At 41.5% G+C, this 12500-nt stretch overlaps 1 protein-coding gene across 7 annotated transcripts in view; it reads left to right on the forward strand.

Annotated features, from left to right (window-relative positions):
• The window catches only part of LOC122263035 (transcription factor pangolin), a 395888-nt gene that overhangs the window by 381057 nt on the left and 2331 nt on the right, over nt 1-12500 (forward strand). For 2 of the 7 annotated variants that reach the window (XM_086546577.1, XM_086546581.1), the window contains 6 exons: nt 3215-3288; nt 3917-4044; nt 4812-4968; nt 5845-5911; nt 9274-9655; nt 10158-12500. The exon at nt 10158-12500 is cut by the window's right edge and continues 2331 nt beyond it. In XM_086546577.1, coding sequence (XP_086402703.1) covers nt 3215-3288; nt 3917-4044; nt 4812-4968; nt 5845-5911; nt 9274-9652 — 805 coding nt within the window. In that variant the 3' untranslated portion in view covers nt 9653-9655; nt 10158-12500. Of the gene's footprint in view, nt 1-3214; nt 3289-3916; nt 4045-4388; nt 4546-4811; nt 4969-5844; nt 5912-9273; nt 9656-10157 lie in introns of all 7 variants that reach the window. The other 5 variants (XM_086546576.1, XM_086546580.1, XM_086546574.1 and 2 more) reach the window with 3 other exon arrangements.

Genomic DNA, 12500 nt, shown 5'->3' on the forward strand with positions numbered 1-12500 from the left:
TTGACTAACGGGGATGAAAGAAAACGTCTTGCAAGGCATAGAAAACGGTTTTTTTTCTCTCTCTCTCATTTTTTTTTTTTTTTAACTCGCCAGCAAATTATGTCAGTGATATAATGTGGTATATCATTTATTATTTATGATCTAGGTGTAAATGCAAGATTAATAACAACATTGAGATCGGGGTTTGCGATTTCAATTAGAAATATTAGGTTCATGTCATAGTTGTCAGCATTATCATTACCTGAGCGACTGTACGGAACGATGGTTATGCCCGTACTGATGTAGCAAAATTTTATTTTTCATTACTGTAGGTGCCGGGCTGATATTTTACGATAATTTGAATACAAGTAGCGTTATGCTGACGCTTATGAGTGGTATTATCTATGTTCATTATAATCGAACAGTATATGTAGATATGAGGAATTATGAACATACACACGCACGTAACACACACACACACACACACACACACACACACACACACACACACACACACACACACACACACACACACACACACACACACACACACACACACACACACACACACACACACACACACACACACACACACACACACACACACACACACACACACACACACACATATATATATATGTGTGTGTGTGTTTGTGTTTGTGTTTGTGTTTGTGTTTGTATACATAATGTGTTATCTATCGCCGTAAAAAAAAACAGAGAAAAACTACTGTTCAAGAAATACCAACCGCCGTGGAGTAGCTCGCGTAGTCCCAACAATGTTTTTCTTCTCTCTCTCAAAATTTGCGAATCGAGATTTTTGATTGATTATAATCCCTTAACAAGATGACACAGAGCGGTAACGGCGTTGTTTATTTAGAGTCAATATATCCGTATCCCCCGAGCAGAAGCTTTGATTAGCGCCGTAACCCTTTAGTGTGCGGGCCCGGCGGAACTGTCTCTCTATGGGCTAATGAGGAACGCGGAGACAGACGGCGAGGGGAGAAAGAGGAGGGGGAGGAGGAAGGGAAGAAAAAAAGAGGAAAGAGGACAGAGAGAGTGGAGAAAGAGAATGGAGAATGAGGGAGTGGGAGTGGGAGGGGGAGGGGGAAAGGGAGTGGGAGGGGGAGGGGGAGGGGGAGAGGGAGAGGGAGAGGGAGAGGGGGAGGGGGAGGGGGAGAGGGAGAGGGAGAGGGAGAGGGAGAGGGAGAGGGAGAGAGAGAGAGAGAGAGAGAGAGAGAGAGAGAGAGAGAGAGAGAGAGAGAGAGAGAGAGAGAGAGAGAGAGAGAGAGAGAGAGAATTTTAAAATGCTCATATGGAAGAACCTTGCAACCATCGTAAAGGAAAAGATTCTCTTATCCTCTCCAGGCTGGAAACGGCGAGGGAGAAGAAGAGAAAAGAGAAAAGAGACAAGAGAGAAAGGGAGAGCTGGATTAGGGCGAGGAAAAAATGTCAAGGGTGGAGGGGTGGAAAATGGTATTATTGCATCCTAGGGAGGAGGGTGAAGGGTGGTTTTCAGGGTAGCAGTATCACGAGGCTGGCAAGGGAGGGGGAGGGGGAGAGGCCGGGGGAAAGGGGTAAAGGGAGTAGTCGTAATTAAGAAAGAGTTTTACTTTTTCACTTAGCGTGTTTGCACAGCCCAACCTGTGTGCCTTGCAGCGGTCGTGTCGATCGTCGGGTCTTGATGACGGAGGCGGTGACGGAGGCGGCAGCGCGTGCAAAAGACGGAGCTGCTGATTGTAGTGGCGAGGCTTGTAGGGAAGGGAGAGAGAGAGGGAGAGAGAGAGAGAGAGAGAGAGAGAGAGAGAGAGAGAGAGAGAGAGAGAGAGAGAGAGAGAGAGAGAGAGAGAAAGAGAAAGAGAAAGAGAAAGAGAAAGAGAGAGAGAGAGACGAGAGAAAGAGAGAGAGAAAGAGACGTGGGGGGAGTGGTGTAACCGTCACTCCGTAGATACGTGAACAAAAATGCAAACGGGTGACATCGCTGCAACAACCCGGGAGTGTGTAGCGAAGAAGCAAATGATTAGTCTAAAGGGAAACATGGAAAAAGCCGGGGAATCAGAGAAAGAGACAGAAGCAGACGGAGAGGAATGGATCTTAGGAAAGGAAAGAGAGACAGACAGATAGCCAGATAGCCAGATAGACGGCTAGACAGAGACACAGAGAACCGAATAGAAAATGAAATGGAAATGAGTCCGCCAGCCAAAAGACCACACACCAAAAAAAAAAAAAACTCTTGAAACTTGCAGTCGAGTCCTTTAGAGCTGCGAGGTCGTTCCTGCTCCGAGCAAGTAGTCGAGCCGATGATGACTCATTTTAGTCATAGTAAATGCTAGTGGTGGTTTTATTGAGTCATAATAGGTAATGGCAATGGTTTTATTGTCGGAACGAGTGGGGTGAATTACGATAACAGGTCATATTGGTGCATATATATATTATCACAATGGGTCTTGTTGTTGGCTATAGAGTCATTATGAGTCATGGTTTTATTGCCTCGGTGAGTCACACACCAGTGGTTTAATTCAATTACAGAACCTTACTAGTGTCTTTCGTGAGTTGCTGAGAGTTAATGGTGTAATGGGCGCTGAGGTTTCCGCATGTGTGGTTATTTTCATTCTTGAATAGGTTTTCGTTGCATCGTCACCAGGAAGCATAATTTACAGGTTCATGTTTTAGTCTATATTTTGAAAATATTCTGATTCGGATGACAGGATCTTTCAAATATTTCGTGAGAAAATAAAATCCCGTCATTATTTAATCTTATGATCAAACAATGCAAAGTCAATGTAAGGGATGCCATTCAGAGGCCGTTTATACCCATTTCCTTCTAATATTGCAAAGAAACGGATTCTTGATACCAGTCATATAGGAGTCATGGTTATGACTTTGTTCTACAAACGATGCATCTCTCTTGTTGTGCCATAAGATAATTGTTTCACACACACACACACACACACACACACACACACACACACACACACACACACACACACACACACACACACACACACACACACACACACACACACACACACATACACACATACACACGCACACACATACACACACACACATACACATGCACACACACGCAAGAGAGAGTGAGAGAGATTTCTTCTTTCCCATTGCAAGTTGACATTTCCATTCAAATATAGATAATCAGTGTATATCAAACTATCAGAATAATACCGTGTTGACCTTTCTATAAATAACATTATTATATATGATTTTCCATCCACAGACACCATGGGCTGGACCAAAAACCATCACTTCAGTCAAGTGACAAAACACAGATGATCGAAACTAAAAATGGGGGTAAGTAACCCATGTTCCAATTTCTTGCTTGCCAATTTCTATTTTTATAAGTAACACTTATTTTTTTGTAAGTAACGTTCTTCTACACATCAGATATTGTGCTTTGGTTCAAATCGTTCCGCTATGGTCTTCCGATCGGCAGAATTGCTGTAACGGGAACACACATATATGCAAATTCGGTTCATGCATACATGCAAACGCTTGCAGAATGATTGGTTATTTTATATGTTGTGTGTGTGGCTGCATGTGTGAGTAAGTGTGAGTGTGGCTGTGTGAGTGAGTGAATGAGAGCGAGTGAGTGTGTGTGTGTTTGTGTGTGTGTGTGTGTGTGTGTGAGTGAGTGAGAGAGAGAGAGAGAGAGAGAGAGAGAGAGAGAGAGAGAGAGAGAGAGAGAGAGAGAGAGAGAGAGAGAGAGAGAGAGAGAGAGAGAGAGAAAGAGAGAGAGAGAGAGAGAGAGAGAATGAGTGAGTGAGAGTGAGAGGAAGAGTGAAAGAGTGAGCGAGCGTGTGCATGTATGTATATATGTGTACAACACATGTGTATGTGTTTTAAAAGTATAGGAATACAGACAATATATAAAAAAAAGAACTGCATGGCAAGGTTGTAATATTAAGGCTGGTTTTTGCAGAAAAGAAACCCCATATCAAGAAGCCTCTGAACGCCTTTATGCTGTACATGAAGGAAATGAGAGCTAAGGTAGTAGCCGAATGCACACTGAAGGAGAGCGCCGCCATCAACCAGATTCTTGGACGCAAGGTGGGATGAGCATGTCTTTTAGTCTCTTCTCTTGATTTGTTTTTTTTATTACTACATACAAAGTTTATATTGGAATAGTTGTTTTATATGTACATATATATATAAATATTTTGTTTACTGTGGATAGATACTCTCCCAGTTATAGTCAGTGTTGATTCGAATGCGGGTGAATGATTCGGATGAGACAGCTGGAGGACTATTTTGTTCTCTAGCCGGATCAGTTAAGGTCTCCATTGCCGGAGAAACTGATGCCATTGTCTCTGTGTGACTGTTGTTGAATGTAAGCGGGAGAGATGTTATCCACTGCTGACGATAGCCGTTACTGACTGTGTATCGGACTTTAGTGGCATGCACTCAGCAAAGAGGAACAGTCCAAGTATTATGAAATGGCGCGGCGGGAGCGACAACTACACATGCAGATGTACCCTGGCTGGAATGCGCGAGATAACTATGGCATGATGAAAAAGAAGAAGAGAAAGAAAGAAAAGACTGGTGATGGAGGTAGAGGAAATTTTTATTTGTTACCGCGTTAGAGAGGGGCATCAGCGGGATAGCTGATGCACGGGCGCTACTACCGACGCGCTTTGGCGGGAAGCAAATTTCCAGATTTTAGTCCGCGAGAGAATGAAATCTGAAATTGTTGCTCGTCTCTGTCTGTAGTGTTGCCGCAGTGACATCGGCCGATCGTTGCCATGCTCTTCTCTAGCGATTTTGAACCCTTTCGCAGTGTCGGGGTATCACTAATCTTCATTTAACTTTCCCTGCAGTGGCATGCGCTAAGCCGCGAAGAACAGGCGAAGTACTATGAAATGGCGCGCAAAGAGCGCCAGCTTCATATGCAGATGTACCCAGGGTGGTCTTCCCGCCAAAATTACTCGCAGGGGAAAAAGAAGAAGCGTAACCGTGACAAAACCCAAGATGGAGGTAGCTAACTGCCGCACAGAATCTTTCCTCTTAAGCAACTTAAAGACAGTTCCGGTGTGGTGTGTGGTGGTCGGGGGGCGCCGTGGCCAGACCTCAGGCGAACACGAACTGCTCCTGGCAGGCCCCGAGCAGGAGGGTGTTCTGGCTGAGGGATGGGCACGAGCCTCCCTAAAGTCACCCACTTGCCCGGTTTTAAGGTTCCAGTTTACTTATTAGCTTCACTCTTAACTTATTCATTATTATCAACTTCTACTTGAATGTTATTATATGTTTGCTTTTGTCTTTTTTGCTGCCTGTTTGCATATTCACCCATATTTCTCTTTTCTTAATAAATGGACGTTGCTTAATTGGATTGTTGCCGAATGTTTCTGCTAGTTTTCATTATTACAATTACCCATTATATTTTCCATATCATCTTACTAGGCTGAATGTATACTTGCTCATCTTGAGTCTCCCCTCAGTCACGAGCAAGGATCTCGTGAATCTCCACTGTTATTTTCAGTAGCATCTTTGAGCAGGCAGGTTAATGCCATCATTTGCCATCATTTGGTTTTGTCACTGTCATACTGCTTCAATGCATTGCCACTGGGGGAGTCAGATGAAGATGTTATGAAAATAACACTGCAGATGAACATGACAATAAAGTCAGGATCTGCTTTGTCCCTGAATCATGTTGCTCTCAATGCATGAGTTTTTTATACTCTTTAAGATTTATATTATCTATTGCCTTTATTAGCATGCATTCAGTTTATTACTGTCAGTGGAAACAAGGTACTCTCATGCCTCTAAAATTGTAGTATGCAATTTGTAACAACTTCATATGTGATGTATAAATCCTGTGGTCTAGCACTGTCTAATCCTGAAATTCCTCCCCAGCCAATATGAAGAAGTGCCGTGCAAGATACGGGCTGGAGCAGCAGAGCCAGTGGTGTAAACCATGCAGGTGAGACTTTGATCTCCGAACGGATTGATGTCCACTAACATATTCTCACCTCGGTTTCTTTGGCTTGTCTTTTTGGTCATGGAACTACTTCTACTAACTAAATGATTTTAATGATTTGGCTCCAGTGCCTTGGTTTTGCATTAACCTTGATCCATATACACTACTAGTTTCACCTGTTACAAGTTTTTCAAAATTGAAAGGAAACTCCCATTTCCTTGATAAGATATTAAGAGACATATTAGTGTTTATTTCCCTTTTAATTCTTTTTGAGCCAATTTAAGATCACTTGATGATTTATTGATACCGATTTAGTTTTCTCAATGACTTTATTTCTTTTTTTTTCAAAACCTACACACTCTTTTCTTTTCTTCTCATCTCTTTTGTCATTTATTTGCTCATCATTTTTTTTTTCTTCTATTTCTCTTTCTAGTTACCTTTCTTTTTTCATTGAACCTCATGCTACTTTGCCCTCCCTGTTACCCTCCTCCTCTTTCTCCTTCTTCACCTTCTTCTCCTTCTCTATCTCCTCCTTCTTCTTCTTTTCTTCCTTCTTCTTCTCCACCTCCCCTCCTCCTCCTCTTCTTCCTCCTCCTCCCTCTCCTCCTCTTCATCCTTCCTCCTTCCTCCTTCCTCTTTCCTCCTCCTATCTCCTCCATCCTCTTCCATTCTCCGTCTCCTTCCTCCAACTCCTCCTACTTCTTGCCTGTCTCCTCCCCCCCACCTTCCCCACCTCCTCTTCCTTCTCCTCCTGTTCTTCCTCTTTCTCCTTCTCCTTCTCCCTCCCCCCTCCTCTCCCCCCCTCCTCTTCCTCCTCTCCCTCCTCCTCCTCCTCCCCCTCCCCCCTCCTCCTCCTCCCTCCTCCTCCTCCTCCTCCTCCTCCCCCTCCCCCTCCCCCTCCCCCTCCTCCTCTCCCTCCTCCTCCTCCCCCTCCCCCCTCCTCTTCCTCCTCCTCCTCCTCCTCCTCCTCCTCCTTCATCTCCTCCTCCACCTCCTCTTTCACCTCCTCTTCCTCTTCTCCACTCTCTCCTAATTTCCTGTCTTCTGTCTTTCCTTTTCAACTCCATTATTCATGTGCAGAATCCCTTTCTTCTGTGTTCTGACTCATTAGTTTGTACTAACATCAGTTCTAGATGTGATTATATTTTAAGGATATTTTAGTAAATAATACCTGAAGAAAATGCTTTCTGTTGGGCTTTACTAACATCTGTACTGGAGATCACTACCAGCCATTATTACTATATATACTAAACACCAAAGGTCATACAAAGTGGATATTATTTGGATGGTGAAGGTCTCCACCATTAGGGTGGATTTTTGCAAAGTCTAACCGTTTCATTGTGAGGAATAGTTATATGTTTATTATGGTAGAATGAGGGATATTCCAACATAATCTGGTATGGTTGTATTCATGTTTTGACCATGTTAAAAGCTAATCGTTTCTGCGAGTCCTTTGCATAAAAGAGTGATATCTTTTTTGCTTTTTTTTTTGTAGTGATACTTTTTGTTGTTGGTTTTGTCTTTTTTTTTTTGTTTTTTTTGGTTTTAGATTAATCTTTTTTTGTTTGTTTGTTTGTTTTTTTGTGTAAATTTTGAGTTGGTATGCTTTAACTTGTAATATTTTTTGTGTATAGCATTTTATGTTATCTGACTTCTATTTTTTTATGTATCAATGTGCATCATTTATGTATTTCCATTAAATTTGTGTTTTTTAAATTGATGTTTTTTGTTGATATGTTTCCCAAGTACATTGGCCTGTCATGAAAATTTTCTCATATTTTGATTACCCAGATTTCAAGACAGCAAAATTTTGTATGAAAAACTTTAATTCAGAGGAAGAGAATATAAAAAAAATAGTGCTTGAGTTAATCTTCAGTTGAGATAATAGTCATTAATATTTTAAACATTTTTATTAGAATTTCTAATTCTCAGCAACTTTGTACTGCTGTAATTCAGGGGAAGTTTTGCATGCTGTGAATGTACTTGGGTTATTTATTGCCTGTTATCTTTATTTTTATGAGTGACCTAATATCAATGTTTTTAAGTTGTACTCTTTTCCCCAGATGTGTGTTCTAATCTGTTTTTTTGTTTTTGAACTAAGTGTTAATTTTTTTATTTCTTTAATTATGTTATTATTTTCTTTTCTGGTTATTATTCCTGCTGTAACCATACAGCTGCATGGTGTTTTTTGTATCATCTTATTTTCCAAGAGTGCAGCAGCATGAGGATTACCTGGCATGTAGTTCTCTTTCTCAGTATACTCCTTACCAGAGCAATCTTCAGGTTCTCAACAGTATCACTGGTTTCAATGACATATTAAGGTCATTTACTTGATCAGTTGGATCTGGGGAGCTGGTAAACAAGGAGAATTCCTGTCCAGTATCATCACATGCTTATAACTCAAACCAGAGAACATGTTGGCTTAGCGGTTAGCATTATAGGCAACCTACTGCCTGATTATATTCCATTTTCATTTGATATATTGTACACAACTGCTTAACAGGCTTCTGGAAATTGGCTTAAATGGCTTACATGTTGAAGATATATGCATGAATTTTATTATGTTTTTGTATCTAACACATACAATAAGAATAGTTGTAGTTGAGTGTATGAGTGGGGACTTATCATCCAATGTAAACTAACACTTTTTAAGTAGGAAGTTTAGCCAGAAGTATGGCTAGTCTTATATGTAATTTCAATACTGCTCAGTCAGTTTTGTTTGCAAGTTGAGCCTTATTGAAATCTACTTCAGTGATGTTGGTCATATTTATTATATTTGGATATTTTGGATGATAAGTCACATGGAGTGAAAGGGACCCTGGCAAAAGGTCTCACTGTTCCATCTTTGTGTGCCATTAGATGTTTTTGCCTTAAATTTGTGGTTAGTGTGCAGATGTGGGTGCGAGCATGGTGCCACAGGAGACTCAGTGTGGTTCTAGATCCCACCCTTGGTCCTCTGTAGATCCACCTGTGCTCGCATGCCATGCACTCTGTCCCGCCCGTTGCCGTCCACTCTCTGAAACTCATGTTCTTCAACAGCATCAGAAAATGTGTCTTCCCTCATCTAAACCTTAAATTCATAGTCCCCAGAATATATTGGTGAGAACTTTTGCTTGAGTGCCCAAGACCAAAGTTAGTCTGACTGAAGGGGCAAATGTGCCACTATTAACATCTCTGTGCACCCAGCATGTGTACAGCTGCGGGAATAATGAGGCATGGCTAACCCTTGAACTGACACATTTTCTGATCACTGGTCCAGGGTTCAATGGCAGTCAGGTGGCGGTGAGGCTCTGAGCCAGGGCGGTGTGTATGGTGACGGTGGCGCCCCTTAGTCTCTAACCTTGGTCTCTCTCCCGGGCCCGCAGCCCTGCGGTGTCGCTAGCATCGGGGGCGGGCCTCCCTGGGGTCCCCGCCTCCCTGTTAGGAGCTGCTGGTGCATCTGGGGGCGTTGCTGCAGCAGCAGCAGCTGCTGCTGCAGCCACCTCAGGAGCGGTCATTGTTTCGCTAACTCAGGGCGCTGGGCCAGCAACTTTGACCTCTCTAGCACCAACTGCAGCCTCCCAGGTAGGCACGGGGGGCCCTAGCTACAGCCCTGCACCGGGTACCCCCATACACTCCATCGTTAACTTAAGTACCAGCACGAGCAGCAGCAGCACAACCAACAACAGCAACAGCAACAACAACAACAACGGCAGCAGCAGTGGTGTCTCTTCTCCTTCTGAACCTACCTATGTTAATCTCTAGTCTGTGAGTCTCTTCACTGTGCTGTGAGCTGCTGTGAGGGATCTTGAACACAAGGAAAGGATCCACCTTTCATCAATGTAGTGTTTTAGTAATTTATTCAATATCCATCACAAGCAGTGTGATCACGTGAGTGTCTTGTAGTGATTCATCTTGTTTTATTTTACAGGTTTTGTTTTGTTTGTATTATCCAGTGTTCAGCATGTTTATGTGTACAGAGGTAACACAATTTCCATTAATTATCTCTTTTTTCTTTCTTTTACTAATATACTAACCAAAGTCATTAAATAGTCCTGGTAATGTTTCAGCCACACTTATTTTTTATTTTTAGTTTTTGATGCATGGTACATTTTATTTTAAGTTTTTGTTTTTTTTACAGGATGTGGGCAGTAGCTGCATGAGTAGAAGTTTTATTATGTTCATATCAAGCATGATCTTTTTATTTTCATTTTTTAATTAAATTATTCTCTGTCATTAGAAGTACATTACCATTTGGTGTTTTTTTCAGGCGAAAGAAGAAATGTATTCGATACATGGAAGGAGAGGAAGGTGAAGACATGGCGCCTGGGTCAGCAGACAGCGTAGATGCCTCGCAAGATAGCGATGAGGATGATGATCTGCAAGACATGTCATCTCCTTCAACAGCACTGATGGGTGACCACACCGCCACCTCCCCTGCATCCTCAAGTCTGATGCCCTCGCCTGGGCCTTCTTTGGCATCACCGTCAGGGCCACCTTCATTGCTCATGCCATCGCCAGCTTCTCTGGCTTCCCCTTTAACGCCAGGAGAAGCTCCTCAGCTACAGATGAACCAGGTGCCCCAGGGTCCTCACCCTCACAGGCCCCCTGTGGGCACCAATCCTCGTGACATTAATAATCCTCTTAGTGTGAACCAGTTGACTGGCCAGTGTGCTAGCAACAAACCTGAGGCTGGGTCTCAAGACTCCTCACACCCAGCTATGGTGAGCGTCACATGACCCACTGCAACCCTAGATACCCACGCCCACATGCTGTGCTGGACATGCCCACCCTCTTATAAACACCACACTTTTGTAAAGGAGAAAGTGCTATAATGAAGAATCAGAAATTTATGCCAGTGTATTTTGGCTGATACATTGGTTGTTTTTTCATTGATCAGGACTAAAATTTCGGCTCTAGGTTGGGCCTGTGCCAGTACAGTCACCAATACCTCAGTGTCAAAAGTGTGGCTGAAGACAAAGACTTGTGGCCCCTGTTTGGCACCATCCCTGTAAATAATTGTTCCTTCACATCATGAATCAACCCTTCATTGTATCACACACACAGCAGTGTTAGGTACTCTACTCTAAAGCTGCAAAGCCAGCCGTTCACTTCGTTCTATTCTGCAACATGGAAAAAAAAGTGTAAAACAAACAATATTTGTGGTGAAATCCTGGAATTATATGCTGGTAAATTTGATAATTAAATGTGTCAGGATGACCATACCTATGTATAAGCCTAGACTTAGCCAGTGTTGCAGGCTAAGTATGGAGACAGTCTTGCTTTTCTAAACTGTGAAGTGTTTAGGGAGTTAACAAAGACACTGTGCAGCCCCAGGCTAATCAGTGATCACTATACATAGGATCTATTTGAAAAATCAAGCAGTGAGAAGCTGGATTGTGTTAATCATTGTATGAAATCCAAGAAAGCTGGAAAACATTTAAAAAAAAGACAAGAGGGTCAGTTTCATGAAGAGTTATTTATTGGCAAACAAGTTATAGCTGCAAACCGGTGAGGGAACCCTGCACATCACCTTATACTATAAGCCACTATATGAAAAGATCAGAGCTGCTGCTTCAGTGGATCAGGGATTGATGTGTTTAAAACAAATTTGAAATGGTTGTAAATACTTGAGAAATTTTACCAAAATAAACTTGCTCTCTAACGCCATAGTTCTTATCATCCGTGGGAGCATTTGTTGTACAGCTATTAAAATGGCTAACCAATTAATACATAAAGCTTAGGACTGGTTTCAGAAGTACTCCGTATTTGCTGACCATAGATTCCTTTGTAAGTTCAGAATCTACTTTTTTTTTTTAGCATCCGTAAACTTTTGTTGAGATTTTAAAAATTAATATATCACCCTATTTATAACCATGAAACCCCATACGGACAGATGGAAATTCAGCCTTCTTGCCTACTCATACTTTGTGGATAATATTCCACAAGATGTTAGACATTTCTTTTAAACTGAAAATAAATTCTGCCAGGCTTGTGTTTACTGTGATATTGTGTAGTTTAGGAAATTTTATATGAGTGAAAATTTAAACTGACATTTCAGATTGTTTCAAAAGACTTAAGACATTTTTATTATATTTTTTAACTCCCTTGAACTCCAATATTGATCTACAATATTATGGAAGGTGTTTTAAGGAAGAAATGTTGTTGAATATAAAGCTATTTCTCTGTAATTTATACAAAGGTGCAAAAAAAATCTCTTGTTGATAATAATTCAAGAAAACACCATTAATAACTAAGTTAATTTGTGTAGTTTTCTTCTAAGTAAATTGTATAACTCTGAAATAACTAAGTTTATAATTATCACACACATAACCATGTTTTGTTCTTGGAAATATGTGCATGAAAGGTGATGAGTAGGAAAAATACTTACCAAGACCTAGCATTTCTCTCAGCTCTTCTCTGTGCTGATCTGTCGTCCCATGGGGTTCCTTTTTTTTTCATGGGAATTTTTAACATTTTAACATTTTCTTAATGCAAAGAATTGGTAACAGAAAAGAAAAGTCAGTCAGAAGGAATGGTTGAGGACATTTCTTTTACTTTCTTATCTTTCTTTATGAATTGTATCACATATCTTGCGACATTTTAAGAATTG

Source organism: Penaeus japonicus, unplaced genomic scaffold, assembly GCF_977035675.1.
Source record: "Penaeus japonicus unplaced genomic scaffold, GWHDUDI00000001_assembly GWHDUDI00000018, whole genome shotgun sequence".
Lineage (NCBI taxonomy): Eukaryota > Metazoa > Arthropoda > Malacostraca > Decapoda > Penaeidae > Penaeus > Penaeus japonicus.